The sequence below is a fragment of the Medicago sativa genome, chromosome 3 (genome assembly GCF_051527215.1).
Source record: "Medicago sativa cultivar Bolivia chromosome 3, Bolivia_mono, whole genome shotgun sequence".
Taxonomy (NCBI): Eukaryota; Viridiplantae; Streptophyta; class Magnoliopsida; order Fabales; family Fabaceae; genus Medicago; species Medicago sativa.
The window spans coordinates 63721307-63740384 of record NC_140751.1 but is presented as its reverse complement, the minus strand read 5'-3'; the positions used below and the strand labels follow the sequence as shown (position 1 = coordinate 63740384).

At 38.1% G+C, this 19078-nt stretch overlaps 1 protein-coding gene across 1 annotated transcript in view; it reads left to right on the top strand.

Annotated features, from left to right (window-relative positions):
* The first annotated feature begins 948 nt into the window (after positions 1-948).
* The window catches only part of LOC146939080 (disease resistance protein At4g27190-like), a 23855-nt gene continuing 5725 nt past the window's right edge, over positions 949-19078 (top strand). Inside the window, exons 1-6 of the mRNA XM_085749725.1 lie at positions 949-3999; positions 5608-5997; positions 6464-7073; positions 7608-7690; positions 8551-8617; positions 8718-8867. Coding sequence (XP_085605851.1) covers positions 1009-3999; positions 5608-5997; positions 6464-7073; positions 7608-7690; positions 8551-8617; positions 8718-8867 — 4291 coding nt within the window. The 5' untranslated portion in view covers positions 949-1008. The remainder of the gene's footprint in view (positions 4000-5607; positions 5998-6463; positions 7074-7607; positions 7691-8550; positions 8618-8717; positions 8868-19078) is intronic.

Below are 19078 nucleotides of genomic sequence, written 5' to 3'. Positions count from 1 at the left end.
AAGCCTAACCAAAATGTAACCTGGATGGTATTGTTTTTGCTCTTCCATTGGGATGCGAGGAAACCACAACATTGCCTCAATTGTCGAAGCCCATTACCTGGATGGTATTGTTTTTACTATTATCAAGTGATGGGTTCTCTAACTTTCAAAGCCAACCGATTGGTCATTCAACCACAATTGTTTAAAAAACGCGTGATTCTTTATATTGACCAAAAGGTATTTGTTTTGTGGAAGAGAAATGGGTGTGAGATTTCATTTTTCATGATCATACAAGCACAGACAATTGCAATGAAATTTGCCGACCATACTAAGTTGATATGTGGTAGAATCAAATGGAATGAAATAATATTTAAGGGTCAGTAACAGTGGGAAAATGTGTAATAGACTCAATTAATGATTTGTAATAACTGAAGAAAAATGTATGGAGTCGGTTACAAACTCACGATATCTCCTATTTCCTATCTCCTATACATACATTTGAGCATAGTTCAAATAAACAATCCACATGGCAAAATGTCTTATAATTTGAAGAAATTATAATACTCCCTCCGTCCCTTAATGTAACCACCCATTTGATTTTAATTTTGTCCCTAAATGTAACCCCCTTTTCAAATTACTAGATGCATTTATTACTTTTTTCCTAAACATACCCCTAATTAATACTACTAACTTATCTTGAAATATGAATAGTCAAATTTAATACACATACAAACAAAGGACAATTTGGTAATATTAATACACAAAACAGACACATTAATTACACTGACAACTTTTCTTAAGAAATGTGAAAAATGCAAAGGGGGGTTACATTAAGGGACGGAGGGAGTACATTATTAATGCATTTTAAAATTATTAATGCATTTTGAAGAAATGACTTATAACTGAAGAAATTATTAATGCATTTTAAAATTTGAAAGAAAAATGTCTTATATTTAGGGATGGATGTAGTAACGTCTATTTAAATATAAGTTTTGTATTTCTAACTTTATTATGTTGAACTTGGTTTAGATGGAGGGTTGCATGACTGATGTTAGGAAGACTCTTGTGGAGAAATTGTTAAACAAGGCAATTGAAAAATCACGCTATTTATTTTGCTTCACGTGCATTGTTAAGGAGTTCGATGAAGAAAAGGTTAAGTTGGAAGCAGAAAGCGCAACTATGACGCAACGTTTTGACATGGCAACCCGAAAAGATAAAGATGTTCAATTTAATGCTCAACTTTGGCAAGAACAGGTTGATAAGCTCATTCAAGAGGACACAGAGAAAAAACAGAGTTGTTTTTTTGGATTTTGCCCTGATTGTATTTGGAGATATAAAAGGGGAGAGGAGTTGTCAACCAAGATAGAGGAGATTAAAAATCTGATGGAAAAGGGAGAAAAATTTGAAAACATTGAACTCCCTCGTTGTCTTCCCGGTGTTGAGCGATATTCTTCTCAGTATTACATTTCATTTAAAAGCAGAGAGTTGAAATACAAAGAGCTTTTGGATGCACTAAAAGATGACAACAACTATATGGTTGGATTGCATGGGATGGCGGGTGCCGGCAAAACTACATTGGCAAAAGAAGTAGGTAAACAACTTAAGACATTGGAGCTTTTCAAATATGTTATCGATACGACAGTGTCATTTGATGTTGATATAAAAAAGATTCAAGATGATATTGCCGGATCCTTAGGATTGGAATGGGGAGACACAAATGAATCAGATCGACCTAAAAGGTTGTGGAGCAGATTAACCCATGATGATAAAATTCTTGTGATATTGGATGATGTCTGGAAAAATATCAATTTTGATGACATAGGGCTTCCAAATAGCGATAATCATAAAGGATGCAAAGTTCTTGTAACCACACGCGAATTGGGGGTATGCGAACAAATGGGATGTGGAAAGACAATTCAACTAGAGCTTTTAACAGAAGAAGATGCATTGATCATGTTCAAAATGTATGCTGATCTAAGCAATATTTCCTCCAAAAGTATTTCTGGTAAGGTACGTGAAATCACAACTTTATGCAAAAGATTACCAGTTGCAATTGCTACTATCGCCAGAAGTTTGAAGGGAAAAAAAAGTCGTGAAGAGTGGGATGTTGCCTTGAATTGCTTACAGAAGCCTGTGTCCATGGGCAATGTTAAAGAAGATTTGGTTGACATTTTTAAATGTTTGAAGTTTAGCTATGATCATCTGAAGGATGAAAAAGCAAAGGGATTGTTCCTCTTATGTTCTGCATTCCCTGAAGATGAAGTGATTTCTGTTGAACTTCTAACTAGGCTTGGTATAGGAGTCAACCTTTTTGGGGAAGATTATGAAAAATACAATGATGCTCGAAGTCAAGCAATTGTAGCAAAAAATAAACTCCTACATTCATGTTTACTGTTGGAGACAGAGAAAGGAGATGTGAGGATGCATGACTTGGTTCGGGAAGTAGCACAATGGATATCGAACGAAGAGATTCTAGTAGTAAACTTATTTGAAAAAAATCAAAAGTCATTGGTTGAAAGGAGTAAGAATATCAAATATTTGTTCTTCCAAGGAAAACTAATGGATTTATTTTCCTCTAGGTTTGATGGCTCTAAACTTGAGATTCTAATTGCAAAAACGTCCATGTGTGAGACTGAGGATGTCCCCACTTCACTCTTTGAAAACATGGCAGGGCTTCGAGTTTTAATTTTATTTACTACAGGCTTTGACCGGAAATCTCTATCATTACCAAAATCAATTCAGTTATTGATGAATATTCGTTCTCTTTTAATTGAAAAAGTCAATTTAGGTGACATCTCTGTTTTGGGAACACTGCAAAGTCTTGAAACTCTTGAATTGCTTTATTGTCAATTTGATGAATTTTCCCCTGAAATTGCAATGTTGAAGAAACTTAGACTGTTGGGCTTGGGAGATTGTGAAATTAGAAGCAATAATCCATTTGAAGTTATCCAGAGATGCCAATCACTTGAAGAATTGTACTTCTGTCATGGTTTCAATGATTTATGTCAGGAAATAACCTTACCTACATTGGAAAGGTATCATCTCACTGATTATTTTAGTGATTGGAATTGTTCACAATCAAAAGGTGTGGCTTTAAAAGGAGATTGTTTATCAGAAGCAACATATAAGTATGTGATGAAAACATCATATTATCTTTATCTGATAAGAATTCAGGGATGGATAAATCTCATGCCAGAGATTGTTCCTATAGATCAAGGTATGAATGATCTAATTGAGCTTCATTTGGGAGAAATTTCACAACTACAGTGCCTTGTATACACTAAAAAATTTCAAGAACCAATTGTTTTTTCAAAGTTGGTTGTACTAAAGCTTGAGAGAATGGAAGCTTTGGAAGAATTGTGCAATGGTGCCATCTCCTTTGACTCTATGAACAATTTAGAGAAGCTGTATATCAAGGAGTGTGAAAATATGCGAAGCTTGTTTAAATGCAGAGTAAATCTCAGCAATCTAAAGATTGTGAAACTAGAAAAATGCTCAAGATTGGTTTCTGTTTTTGAACTGTCCACTTCTCAAAGCTTGCCGCTGTTGGAGGAATTGGAAATAATTGATTGTGAGGCATTGGAAAACATAATCACATTTGAAAGGAGAGTAATGGATGATAACAAAAGTTGCTACCCATTGTTTCCAAAGCTGAAAGTTCTTTATATTAGGAATTGTCAGCAACTACAATTTATACTTCCAATTCTCTCTGCTCGAGACCTTCTGTCATTAGAAGATATCACAATATGTTGTTGTCACAAGCTGAGATACATATTTGGCCAACACCAAGATGTCAAACTCACATCACTAACAACAATGAAGATTGATGATTTGCCAAATTTCATCGACATATTTCCACCCAATGTTTCATCCATTTCCAAGCATGGTTCTAAGCCACAAACACAACTGGACCCTATCAAAAGCAATACATTCTCTATGTGTTGTTATGGATACAAATTGAGAAGTACGAAAATCCCTTTGGTTAATGAGGATCAACCGCAACAATGCTCGATCTCATTGGTAACCATCGACTCTTTAATTTTTTTCACTTTCTCTTTTGATTGATAGGTTGTATCTTATATATTTATTATAGCATTTGTGCATATAAACATGATCATAAACCTGAAGATTACTTACTATTAATACAAGGTGACAATTAGGGTACCTATGAAAGAATGATGGGTAATTTACCCCAACCAATACACATTAGCCACGTAAGCACATATCCATGAACTATCTTTACCCTACCAATAAATTTCTCATTTTCATTGATCGGTGGGTAAATTACCCTCCATTCTTCAAAGGTAATTTATAAAAAACCTTAAGGTGACAATTAGGGTACCCATGAATAGCAAATCATGCATCAGTGGGTCATTGGTCTAATGAGCATTAATGATGTGTTGACCATCTTCCACAACCAAATGCAAATGTAGTAATTATATTATAGTTTTATTAAGGACCTTGGAGGCCCTTAATTAAGAGTAAAGATCCTCTTCATTTGTCAAAGTAAATGCAGTGTATAATTTGGAGAAAGATAGACACAAAAAATATAACGAATGCTTTCAATAAAATGGGTCCCACCAAGGTTTTAAATAACGGTAACGGTTGCGGTCACGGTCGCGTTAAGGTGATCACGGTTTCGGACTGTCACGGACGTTGCGTACATATTGCGGTCGTCGCGGTGTGAATTAATCACATTGTTGCACAAAACCACAAATCTTGTTAAAAGTCAATAAGTTAGTGACATTCATTAGTTTGGGATTCCCTCACCTAACCCAACTACGCCCAATTCCTCTCACCTCACCTTCTTCTTTCTAGGTTCTTCTTCTTTCTCACTTCTTTCTCACAAAACAGAAGCAAGCAGCCACATATTGATAAAAATGAATATTTTATCTGTAAGGTCCAAACTCTCATACACAGATTCCACACAAAGACACAATCAACTCAACTTAAAGTCCCATTTTTTCCCCTCTAAAATATCATCTCATATCTGATACAAATTTACAGAACAACGCCCAAATTAAGAGTGAGAGTGAAATTAGTTAGAGGAGGCCATGAAGATTGAAGAGGAGGCAATGAAAATTGAATAATGAAGCTAAAGAAAAGAAACAGATGAAGTTTTTGCATCCGTAACTATGTTTCGCGGTTGTAACGGTGGGTTTCGCGGCTGTAACGGCGAGTTTTGAGGTCGTAACGGTGTTTCGAGGCTGTAACGGCGTTACGTAACGGCGTTTCAATGTGATTTTTCATCTCAGCGTTAAAACGGCAAATAACGGTAACGGTGATGGCCTATACCGTTTTGTAACGGCCGATATCGCGGTAACGTTCCCGTATTTAAAACCTTGGGTCCCACTATCATTAATTATTGTATACTTACTCTTTTCAAGTTTTTGTGTTTTTATCTTTTAAAATGGAGGAAATTGAGAGAATCGTAAATGGAGAGATTTCAACTCCTATTTTGAAGTGTCTAACAAACGTAAATTAATTATAGATAATTTAAGCCCATCATTAATTAGGAAGGACATAAGAAAAAAGTCGTTCGCATTTCTTTAACTTTTGTGCACACTAGAGGAATGTTTGGATTAATTTTAAGTTTCTTTTCATTGGGATTATATAATTACATTGCAGGAATCAAATTCACATTCCCTTGATATATGGGAACGTGCTCAATGTCTTTTAAGACAATTACATGTTCTGTGCAATATTCAAGATATTTGGATCTCAAATTTTTCGACGATAATATCTGTATTTAACCTGTCTACCGCTCCAAGAATGTTGGAATATTTGATAATTGAGAAGTGTGCTGAATTGAAGCAAATAATAATAGACACTGGAGATCATAATGGTGGCAATAATTTTGGCAATGTCTTCCCAAAATTGAAAAGGCTCTACGTTGAAGAATGCATGCTATTGGAATACATATTTGGACACTACAATCATGATCATCAAAACCAGATTGAAATGGCAAAACTTGAACTCAATGAATGCTCGCAGTTAGCTAGTGGTACAATAGCCAAGGTATCCCTTGTGACATTAATTAACAATTTCAATTTGAATATGTCAAAAAAGAGAAAGTCTAAAAAATAGTAAAAAATGGCAAATTATTTTTCAAAAAAAAAAAAGTGACATTGAGAATGTAGAGGAAAAATAACATTTTTTGATTTTGATTTGACATTATGCATTTTATATTGATATTTTGGGTTCGTTGTGCAATCTTATATTATACTCCAGTACATATTAATTATGTAACCAATAAAGTATTTATCAATTACAACTGAAAGTGTTGTTCTTAATTGCCAATAAATAATTAATGGTCCAAGAATAATAACTGTATACATACATTTCATAAAATGAAAGTGTATTGTGCTTAATTTCCAGTAATTTAAGAATATAATAAAAAATGAGATAATTTTTGAAGGAATATAAAATGAGATCTTATTTCATTTTAGAAATGTTATTAATTATATTTTGGATGTAAAAATAGGAATTGAGTGGCAATGAAGAAAACGGACAACAAATGAACTTAAGTTTGGAAGACATTAAGTTGGTTAATCTGCCTATGATGAGGTGTCTTTTTGTGGGTCTTAAATATTCATTTGTCCTCAAAAACCTCACTGAGATGACTATCATTCGATGTGAAAAATTGGAAATTGTTTTCTCCACATCTGTTTTAAGATGCCTACCACAATTGGTTACTCTAAGAATAACTGAATGCAAAGAGTTGAAGCATATCATTGAAGACGATTTGGAAAATAAAAGTTTTCAGTCTTCAAACACATGCTTCCCAAAGCTAGAAACACTGATTGTAAGAAAATGTGACAAGTTGAAATATGTGTTTCCAGTCTCCATTTGTAAAGAGTTTCCTAAGCTAAAGTTTATGATGATAAGTGAAGCAAATGAGCTAGAGGAAATATCCAAAAGTGATGTTCAGATTCCAAATCTGGAATTAGTAGTATTTGCCAACCTACCAAGCCTCTGCCGTGCTCAGGGAGTTCATTTTCAGGCAGTGAAACATCGGTATGTACAAAGTTGTCAAAAACTCTCTCTAACTTCATGCAATGAAGGTGACGATGATCTTTCAGATTTCTTGGAAGGTACACACTTGACCATTACATGTTCGTTGTACTTGTGAATATTACATATCATGCAGCATTAACAAATTTCTTCTTATTTCTTGTGATGCTTATCATAATTCATGACTTTGTGTGTTTTACAAATGCACACTGCTACAAAGACAGTTAGAATATAATGACATGTATATATAGTCACTTTCTATATGAATACATATCCTTTCTGTTGGAATAATCTAAAAAATATAGTATAATGATGTTGTCAATGATGTCGTATAGTTCTTTGTTTTATCTTTAATATACACATATCTATGTCTTTTTTAACATTTAAAAATTAACTAGTTGGTTTAAAGAATATAAACAAGTGAAGAATTTAAACTAGAATGGTTCTTGAATAAGTATTTGTAATATGTAAGAACTCATGGAAGCTTAACAATAGTGGTAAAATTTTAATTATTAGACATAGACAGATAAACAACTGTACATCTAGTTTCATTTTTTTATTATTATGCTTATGAGTTACTATCTAATGATGCTATTCTATAATATTTAATATAGATAATGATGTGTACTTTGAATTTAAAAAAATACAAAGAGAGTGCAAGGAAGCAGTATCAGAACACAAGTTGACTTCTCCGCAGGTGAATACCAATCTATTGCATCAAATTACCCACACCTGAATACAATAACCATATAAAATTGTCTTTCAATCAAACATGCTTCTTTTTGTTGGAAATCTTCCTAATATATATCATCAGTAGCATTATTATTAACAGATTCAAAAGTAATTTGCAGACCATGTCAAAATTCCCTTATTGAATGGTCTAAAGCCATAGTTAGTAATGAATGAACAATTATTGGATCAACATCCACTTGGAGAAACTGATACCATCAAACCTTCTCAGGGATATAATGTAATATAGTACCATCTCATTGTGCATATAAAAGTGTTGTCAATTCAATTATAGTGTTGTGATACTGGGCACCTAGTGCCCCGGATCATGTGCCTAGTGCAAGCCACAACCTCGAAATGTGTGCAAAACACCCCGAAACAACCTTGAAAATAAAATTTACTTAACCTGCTATTTAAAAATATGTTGCAACTAATTTACATTTTCTTGCAATGCATTTAACTGGAGGGTTCTAACAGAAGCAGCAATTGTGTCCACCGTTCCGTTACAGAAACAAAGAATAAGTGATTGTTCCTAAACAAAAGGCATTTCCATTTCCCACTATTTTGATTGTATTCTTTGACACTTTAATTTAATTATACTACAATAAAGCAGGGTATCCAGATAAATGTTGAAGAAGGAACTGCATTAGCTAATGCCAAGATAATAACATCGTCAACTCATTTAGATCTCAGGGGCATCTGAAAATGTGTCATTTCTAGTGTAACTTTTCCAATTTTATTTTTAAAAAACATGACTCTTCTTGACTTAAATATACATATTAAGATTTAAGATATGATAATATCAATTGTTGATTTGAATATATGTAGGAAGATGGTGATAGCCAAATAGCAATGACTTCTTTTTCCATTTCCACTACAGAGATCAATTACCAAGGTGAAAATGCTTTGAATATATTTTTTCTATTCTTATGTTACTTCAAAATTCATCCCCCTTTTGATTTTTATAACTCTATTCTTTTCCACATGTTGTTCAGGTTCTCTAAATCATGATTCTTTCAAGAAAGTAAGCTCAAATATTGAGGTACAGTTTCCTAAGGATGATGATATAACAGTTTCAAAATCTAAAGCCTCTCCTAGCATCACATCTCCTGTTGTATATCAATTTCGTCCGGTGCCTTGTAAAGGTATTTTATTGTAAAATCGACTTGAATAGCAAAGTAAAAAATTGTAAAATCGCAATGAAAATTGATGGATTCTATCAAAACAAAAATAATGTTAAAATACTCCCTCCATCCCAAATTGTAAGCAAAAAAACCTCAAATCACACTTATTAAGAAAACTAAAACATAAGAATTTGGAGTATAGTTTTTTGTGTTTTCTTTGGAATAATTTTCATGGAAAGATGTAAAAACAATTTTCATTGGCTATTGATTGAGGAGAAAATTGAAGAAAGAGAAAATTGAATGTAATTGACATTTAAATTCGATCATGAGAATAAGCAAAAGTTTTTCTTGAAAAAGATGGTTTTTAAAAAAAAAATAAGATTAAATAGGATAAAAGTTTTTTTTCCTTACATTATGGGACAAAGAAAATGAGTTTTTTTTGTTTACATTTTGGGACAGAGGGAGTATATGTTATAAATTGCATATAGTCATAAATGACTCAAAGTTTAAAGTTCACAAAATACTTATACATAAATGACTTAAAGTCTAGATGTCAAATATGTCTTAGTAGTCATAATAATGCTAAACAAATTAGACAAAATACTTAAGGCAAAAGACTAGATGTCTAACAAAATATTAAAAGCAAAGCCTAGATGCAATCATAAATCACGAAGAAATCGTCAATTATATGGGTTATCCCCAATCATATCAACACGTCCATCAACCTCTTATGGTGAGGTAGGCATAGCAACAAAACCCATATCCGCGGGTACCCGCCAAAACCAAACCCAATTTAATGGGTTTTCCCTGCTTTGACTGGATTTGGGTATAAGATTGGATTTTCCCGATTTCAAAACACGGGTATGAGATAGGTAACGAGGATATTGGTATCTACCCCCAACCCATACTTAAACCCGTCTTGAATGTCGATAATCAATTTATTAATTACCCTTTTATATAAATTGAAACCCAAACCGCTGGGTATGGATAGCGTAACAAGTAAGTATATGAGATTAGGGTATGGGGACGGGGAAGGTAAAACCCGTCTCCACCTCTCCCCATTGTTATGCCTACGGTGAAGAGACCGTGTGGTTTGAAAGAATAAAAAAACTTGGTCTTTTATGTTTTTGTAGAACCAGGTCATAAGTATAATCCTGGTCAAGTGACGAACCAGGTTAAAATTGACATGTATCATAAAAATGGATAGAATCCTTCAAAATCCTGCGATTTTGTATGAATTTCACAATTTTGTGCGTTTTTGATACGATTTTACTAAGATTTTGTCTATTTTGAGATTCTGCTAAGAATTTAAATCGTTGATGGTAAGTTGAATCACAAAATCTTAATTTTGGAATTTAAAATTAAGTAGTTGGTTAATTAATATAAAACAATTGAATCACATAAAGCTTGCACCATGCTATTGTTCAGATTGGAACCATTGTCAGTGATGATTTTGTTGGGAGCACCATATCGACAGATGATGTTATTCTTGATAAACTTCACTACCACTTGCTTGGTCACATTTGCATAGGAGGCAGCCTCAACCCACTTGGTGAAGTAGTCAATTGCCACTAGAATGAAACGATGTCCGTTGGAAGCTTTTGGTTCAATTCTTCCGATCATGTCAATGCCCCACATAGAGAAAGGCCATGGAGAAGATATAACATTGAGGGCATGCGGAGGCACATGAATCTTGTCAGCATAGATTTGACATTTGTGGCATCTTTTAGCATGTTTGTGGCAGTCACGCTCCATAGTTATCCAGTAATAGCCGGCTGTTAACAGTTTCCTTGACATGGTATGACCCGAAGCATGGGTCCCAAAAGTACCATCATGTACACCATGCATCAATTTCTCAGCTTCTTGTTTGTCAACACATCTCAACAAGACCATGTCATAGTTCCTCTTGTATAGGATTTCTCCGTCCAGAAGGAATTTACTAGCCCATCGTCTCAAAGTCTTTTTATCCCTGTTGGAAGCACCAGGTGGATATTCATGATTTTGCAAGAATTGTTTGATGTTGTAATACCAAGGCTTTTTATCGTTCACATCTTCATCAGTCTGATCTGGCATATTTTCAATAGTAAACACATGAGCGGGTCTATCAAGACGCTGCACTTTGATTACGGACACGTCATTCCAATGGTTCACACGAAACATGGAAGACAAAGTAGCGAGAGCATCAGCCATCTGATTTTCATCCCGAGGGATCTGGTGCAGCTCAACCTTGGTAAAGTATGTCAACAGACGTCTTGCATAGTCACGGTAAGGGATCGGCTTCTCATGATGAGTCTCCCATTCACCCTTTATCTGATTAATAACAAGTGCAGAATCTCCATAGATGTCAAGGTGCTTAATTCTCAGATCAAGGGCTTCTTCAATGCCCAAGATGCATGCTTCATACTCAGCTATGTTGTTTGTGCATTCAAAGGTTATTCGAGCGGTGAAAGGAATGTGGTGCCCCTGTGGAGTTACAATGATGGCTCCAATTCCTTTACCATAAGCATTAACAGCACCATCAAACACCAATCCCCATTTGCCATTGGGATCCGGCCCTTCATTGATCAGTGGTTCTTCACAGTCTTTTGCTTTCAGATACATAATTTCTTCATCAGGGAAATCAAGCTTAATCGGCTGGTAATCATCAAGGGGTTGACAAGCAAGATGCTCAGCAAGGATGCTTCCTTTGATTGCTTTCTGAGCTTTGTACACAATATCATATTCAGACAACAACATCTGCCAACGTGCAATCTTTCCAGTAACAGCAGGCTTTTCAAAGATGTACTTGATTGGATCCATTCGGGATATCAACCAAGTTGTATGATTCACCATATAATGACGCAGGCGTTTGGCAGACCAAGCTAAAGCACAACAAGTCTTTTCAAGCATTGTATACCGAGTCTCACAATCGGTGAACTTCTTGCTCAGATAGTAGATAGCATGCTCTTTCTTACCAGTCTCATCTTGTTGACCGAGAACACAACCCACTGAATCATCTAACACTGACAGATACATAATCAAAGGCCTTCCTTCCACTGGCGGGACAAGGATAGGTGGTTCCAACAGGTATTCTTTAATGCTATCAAAAGCTTCCTGGCATTCATCATTCCAAACAACAGGCTGATTCTTTCTAAGCAATTTGAAAATTGGTCCACAGGTAGTAGTCATGTGAGATATGAATCTTGAAATATAATTCAGACGTCCAAGGAAACCTCTGACTTGCTTTTCAGTTTGAGGGGCCGGCATCTCTCTGATGGCTCAGACTTTGTCAGGATCAACTTCAATGCCTCTTTGACTGACAATGAAGCCTAACAACTTTCCAGATCTTACACCAAATGTGCATTTGTTGGGATTCAACCGCAGCTTGTACTTTCTTAATCTTTCAAACATCTTTTTCAAATACACAACATGCTGCTCTTCATCACTTGACTTTACAATCATGTCATCAACATATACTTCAATCTCTTTGTGAATCATATCATGAAATAGAGTTGTCATACCTCTTTGACAGGTAGCACCAGCATTTATCAAGCCAAACGGCATCACTTTATAACAGAACGTTCCCCACGGAGTGATGAAGGACGTCTTTTCTCTATCTTCAGGTGACATCCGTATCTGGTTATAGCCAGAGAAACCATCCATGAAGGAGAACACTTTGGATTGAGCAGTACTGTCAACAAGCACATCAATATGAGGCAATGGGAAGTTATCTTTTGGACTGGCTTTGTTCAGATCTCTGTAATCAACACACATTCGAACTTTCCCATCTTTCTTTGGTACTGGTACGATGTTGGCAATCCACTCAGGATATTCAGCTGTCATGAGGAAACCCGCGTCAATTTGCTTCTGCACCTCAGCCTTGATCTTAAGAGCCATGTCTGGACGAGACCTTCTCAATTTCTGTTTGACAGGAAGACATTCAGGTCTTGTCGGTATCCGATGCTCCACAATCTTGGGATCTAGACCCGGCATATCTTCATAGGACCATGCAAAGACATCTGGATAATCATGGAGAAGCTGAGTGATCTTCTTTTTCACCTCTGGCTCAAGTGCGGCACCAATCTTGATCTCTCGCTTGTTCTCTTCAGTACCCAGGTTGATGAGCTCAATCTCTTCCTGGTGAGGCTGAATGGCTCTTCTTTCTTGCTCAAGCAATCGAGTGATCTCATACGGTATCTCTTCATCATCTTCCTCATCTTCAGCTTCATATACAGGGAATTCAAAATTTGGAGGAACCATAGGGTGACTGTGTTCAACGGGTTTATTATGGTTCAATCTGCATAATATGATTGGGATGATTTTAGAAAAATGTTTTTCATGCAGATTTTTGAAATTAATAAGAAAATAACAAATGTTTTGGTTTTTTCTGGCATTACCATTATTTCCAAGAAAAAGGCACTAAAAAGTAAAAAACAAAGAGTCGTGAGAAAGACGACAACTTTTATTGATAACGGCAATGCCGAAACAAACATGCCCTTACAATGATATCACTTTCGCCTTGGGCAGAGCGAAAGGATTGTTATTTTGAAAACAAAGAAAAATATGAGCAACAAGACACATTACATGGAAGCATGCATGACTAAAGGAACATCAATGGTCTCCCAATTTCTCACAGTGCCTCCTGGTACAACAAATGTAGGTACGTAACTACTTTCAGCAGCATCTTCAGCAATAGCATTAATAAACCCAGCACTGTAGAAAGTTCCTGTTGAAACACCAGAGGTTGGGGAGAATCCAAGGCCCTCTTTACGCTTGTTTTCCAAAATCTGAATCACTTTGCCCCAGCCAGCAGCTTGCCCTTCTTGAACAGCCTTCTGGGCATCCTTCAATGAAGCCATGCTAGTACCAGCCCTCCGGGGTTCTGCACCCTCAACAGTCAAGCCTTGAAATGACGTCCCTTCAGCGGACCCTGCTTCAACACAAGAGAAAGATGACACTTGGCTAACCAGATATGCTTCTTCACCATGCACAGTGACAATCTTACCATTCCTCACAAACTTGAGCTTCTGATGCAAAGTAGAAGTTACTACTCCAGCGTCGTGAATCCACGGTCTTCCGAGGAGACAACTGTAAGAAGCATTGATGTCCATGACCTGGAAAGTAATCTAAAATGTCTCAGGACCAATGGTAATTGGTAAGTCTACTTCCCCAAGAACATCCTTACGAGAACCGTCGAAAGCCTTAACCAAATAGCTGCTTCCCCTCAGAGAGATTCCATGATGATTCAACTGTCTTAGTGTAGATTCAGGCATTACATTTAAGGATGATCCAGTGTCTACCAACACATTGGATATCATGTCAGACTTGCAGTGTACTGAGATATGCAGAGCCAAGTTGTGGTGTTTCCCTGCTTCGGGGAGTTCATCGTCACCAAACCCCAAGTTATTGCAAGCAGTAATGTTACCCACTATTCCATCGAACTGATCCACAGAGACTTCATGATCAACATATGCCTGTTCCAATACTTTCATCAATACTTTCCTGTGAGCTTCTGAGCTCAAGAGCAGAGACAAGATGGATATTTTTGACGGAGTTTGCAGCAGCTGGTCAACAATCTTATAGTCACTCCTTTTAATAAGCCTCAGAATTTCGTCCAGATTAGACTCTTCAATGGATTGGCCTGATGGGTCGGGGCTCTTGTCAACAGGAGGAGCAACTGGTGGAGTTATTGTGGCAATAGGTGTAACCACCTTCTTTTGGAACAAGGGTGGACGGACTTTTCCGCTTCTCAGGGTTGTAATTTCTCCTGCAACATTATCAACTGTAGCTGGGGATACCAGAGGCACCTCCACTCCGTTCTCAATCATGGTTGCATTGTACTTGTAGGGAATTGCTTTTGTAGAGGCATAAGATACTGGACCAGGTAACCTGATCACTAAGGGCTCAACATTCCTTGTCTGAGATGCAGTTTCAACAGGAGAATCATGAAATACTGGCACAATCACACAAACATCACTGGCAATCAAGTGTTTGTCATCCATCAGGCTATGTATATCATCTTGCACCACACAACAGCCCATAGGATTTTGAAGACATTCTGAACAAGAAGCATGATCATGATTGAACAAAGAAGCCTGACAAAGTTTGACATGTAGCGGTACCAAGGGAGTAACGACATTGCGGACATCCAACATGGGATCCTCTTGAGGAACGGGGATTCTTTCGAAAGCCTTGATCATATTAACAGCAGCATGGTTTGGAAGTGGATTGTCGAGAACATGAGGAACACTGTTTTCAAAAGTCAACCGTCCTTTTTCTATCAGGTCCTTCACAATATATTTCAGAGCATAGCAACCTTCAACATCGTGGCCTTGAGAGCCCTGATGGAATTCACATGTGAGATCCTGTCGGAACCTGGGAGGCAATGGATTAGGCAGAGGCTTGCCTGGTCTAGTGACACAGTGTCCCTTAGCAAGTAAAGTTGGGAGCAGCTCTGCATACCGCATAGGTATTGGTGGAAAAGAAGTTCTGGGTCGGGGACCCTGTTGTTGTTGCTGTTGCTGTTGAGCTGGAGGCTGTTGTTGTACTTGTTGAGCAATGGCATTAACGGGCACTGGTGGTTGACCCAGTGGCAAAGGATATTGCTGGTAGAATGGTGCGAAGAAGGGATGTTGAGAGTACTGCATGTATTGGTAGGGTAAAGGTAACTGAGTAGCATTAGCAGGTGTAGACTGATTACCAGATACCAGCCCTACTTCGGATTCTTTCTTCTTATGGTGGCCATTACCATACTTCTTAGGTGCGCTAGTTGAGGATTCACCCTTCTCAAGAACAATAATACCCTCTCTGACAGCCTCCTCTAGACGAGTTCCCATAGTAACCATGTCGGAGAAATTATTTGGAGCAGAGACTATCATCCTTTCAACATATTCCTTCTTCAAAGTCTTCAGGAACGTCTGTGTTAATTCTTCCTCATCAAGCCGAGGAGAAACACGGGCAGCTGCCCCTCTCCATCTCTGGGCATACTCACGGAAGGTTTCATCTGACTTCTGAGACAAGGACTTAAGAGAGTCCCTATTCGGCTTCAAGCGAGTGTTGAACTCGTAATGACTTTCAAAAGCAACAGCGAGTTCCTCAAAAGTATAGATGTTGTCTTTGCTCAAACCAGTGTACCAATCTGCTGCATCATCTGCCAAGCTATCCTGGAAGCAGTGGATCATCAGTGCGTCATTATCTGCGTAGTTAGCCATCTTTCGGACGTACCGGATGACATGGTTGTGTGGACAAGAAGTTCCATTGTATTTGTCAAATTTTGGCTCTTTGAATTTCTTAGGAACCTCAAATCGGGATACCAAGCATAGATCACGAGCTTTAGCAGGAGCACCATTCCCGCGGTTAGCTTTGACCTCGCGGAGTTCTCCAGCTAACTCTCTTAACTGTCTTCTCATAGCTTCCATTATAGGGTCTTGTCCACACGGAGTATCAACATCAATCACCTGTTGCACAGTGTGTACAATAGGGTCGGTAATAACAGTAGTCACTTGAGGCATAGAGGTGGATACAGGAATCTGTCCTTGACCAGCAAAACCAGAGACACCAGCAGCAGTATTAGGAGAATAGTAGGCTGAGAGCCCATAAGGACGCCCATTGGGCATAACAAACCGAGCATCAGAAGCCACGGTAGACACGTGGGATAGAGGGAATCCCTTCAGTAGAAACTGGAACAGATGTGGCTGGTTGTTCTTGTGCAGCCATCATGGTGGACATAGCGTCATGAGCCTTAGCCAAGTCTTCTTTCATAGCAGCCAGTTCGGCACGGAGCTGAGCATTTTCTTCTTCAAAGTTAGCCATGATTCTTCTCTTGTAAATTCTTGTTTGATGAACTCTATCTGGTTGGTAAACTTTGCGAGCATGAGCCACTTTTCAGACTGCGGCGGACAAAACCAGGAGGCAATGAGCACGAGAGAAGTTTTTTTGTGACCAATGAATGCATATGATGCATGAAATGTGTTAATGCATATGCAAAAGACTCTTTTTGTGTTATCGAAGGGTTTTAGACAAATTAGAAATTTGCAAACATTACTAAACAACAATGAACGGGAAACAAACAACCAACATATAGTTTTACAAGACGATTCCCTTTGAAATGCTAAGCCAAGGGATAGACTTTGAAATGTAAAACAACACAAACAAATGGAAATAACAACAGGAAATGGAGATCCTCAAGCATAGGAAGTGGAAGCGTCATCCTCAGACTCAGACTCATAGCTGCAGTATCGTGCATAGAAGTCACGGGCCCCCTAGCCCTCTTAGAGTCTCTCATAAGCAACCTATCTTTCTCTTCAATCTCTCTCCTAGCCTTAGCTAACTCTTTCTTCAGTGTCAAGACCTCATGAGTCTGCTGCTCATCCTTTCCATCCAAAGTCATGATCAAGTTCTCAGCCTCATAGTATCTAGTCTTCCACTGATGCTTCTCCCGACTCTCCATAGCTAGATGCTCCTGATACATCTCCTGAGTAGGTGGTAGTAGAGGCAAAGGCATGGTAGGAATAGATGCAGACACATATCTCATAGAGGGGTAAGGCATACCAATCTCCTCAGCTTGGTTTATCACCCACTGTGTATAGGCCTCATGAGCAACACCGGACCTTACACCCATATGCTTCACCTCTTTCTTCCGAAGTTTAGACCAAGCTTCCATGAAATCCTCTCTTATTCCGGTGGGAGCATTTGAGTAGTGAAAGAAGTAAGGAGCTGTAGCAAGATTGATGGGCTTTTCTTTCATCGGGAAACCAAATTGTAGCAAGGCGAGCTCCGGGTTATAGTTGATTCCACCCCGGGTACCAAGAAGAGGTACATTAAGAAACTTCCCACCACCGAAGATGATTTCCTTGACTCTAGAAGCTGGAGTGAGCCAAACCACTTCATTAGGAGTGAGAGCCATAATCCTCTGTGAAATAGACCAATTCTCTGGATTGTCGTGGAAAGACTCCAGAAGGTGCGAAATAAACCACCTATAGAGGAGAGGCCCACAACAAAGAATGTATCCACGACCCTTGCCGGATCGATCGTGAATAGCATGGTATGTGTCAGCTAGCAAGGTAGGAACCGGATTCTTGGAGTGGAAGATCATAATAGCATTCATGTCCACGAAGTCATCAAGATTCGGAAAGAGAATAAGCTCATAGATGAGGAGTGCAAGAATAGCCTCGAGAGTGTCTTGACAAGTGGTCTTGAGGTTGGCTTTCTCAAGTAGATATTTCAAAGTGAACCCTCGGATGCGAGCCTTAGTGACAAGATTCTTGGAAACATCGGAGGTTGTAAGATGGAGATCCTTAGCAATAACCAAAGAAGTAGGAGGTTGCTCAAGTCCCGCGAAGGGTGCCCCCTTAGCAATAGATAGACCCATCAAGAAAGAATAAGCCTCTAGAGTAGGCATCAACTGAAAGTCAGGAAAAGTAAAGCACCGATACTCCCGATCATAGAATTGCACTAGAGTGTGCACAAGCTTATCATCCACATTAGTTTGGAGAATAGTAAGTAAAGCCCCGTAACGATGTCGGAAACCAGTCGGATCCTCGACCTTGAATGCCAAATCTCTCAAACTAGCCAAATCCACTTCCTTGAACTTGTAGGACTTAGTCTTCCCCATTCCTACAATGTTTACAAATTCAATTTGTCTAAGCCCTTCGATAACAATGCATGGAAAAAGTTTATGCATGTATGCATGTATGCATGAATGCATGATTATGTTCAAGTTCGGAGAAAACATGGTGGGTTGGAATTCAAAGTCAATGAGTCATGGGTGGACACGGTGTCCGGTGAAACTAGGGCTTTAGGATAATAGTAACCGGGTTCTAAAAAAGGTTCCCAAGTTGCAACCTCTCCGACGTATATCATGGTGTCACGAGACAACACTCGCTCCATGATTATCCGTGGAAGGTCTAACTTGAGTGTAGTATCGCATGACGACTAAAACTCGAGACAACACTCGGTTTAGCCTCCGCACTACATCCTAGAAAATGGCCATGGATGGGTTTGGTTATCTACGGTTCATAGCGTCATAGAACAATTAGAAGTAAAGTGCCTAAACGCGACAACACGCGGCGACAACATCACCCCCAAAATGCCTTAGCTATGTGGGATTGATCGCATAATCCAAAGCATGAGGCAACCCCCGGAATGAATTGTCGATTATATCCCTCCTAAATCCTAAGTTCACTCAGCCCGGGTGCAGGACTTTTGATATTCTCACCCCACACGTTTGCAAGAAATTAAACATTTATTCACAT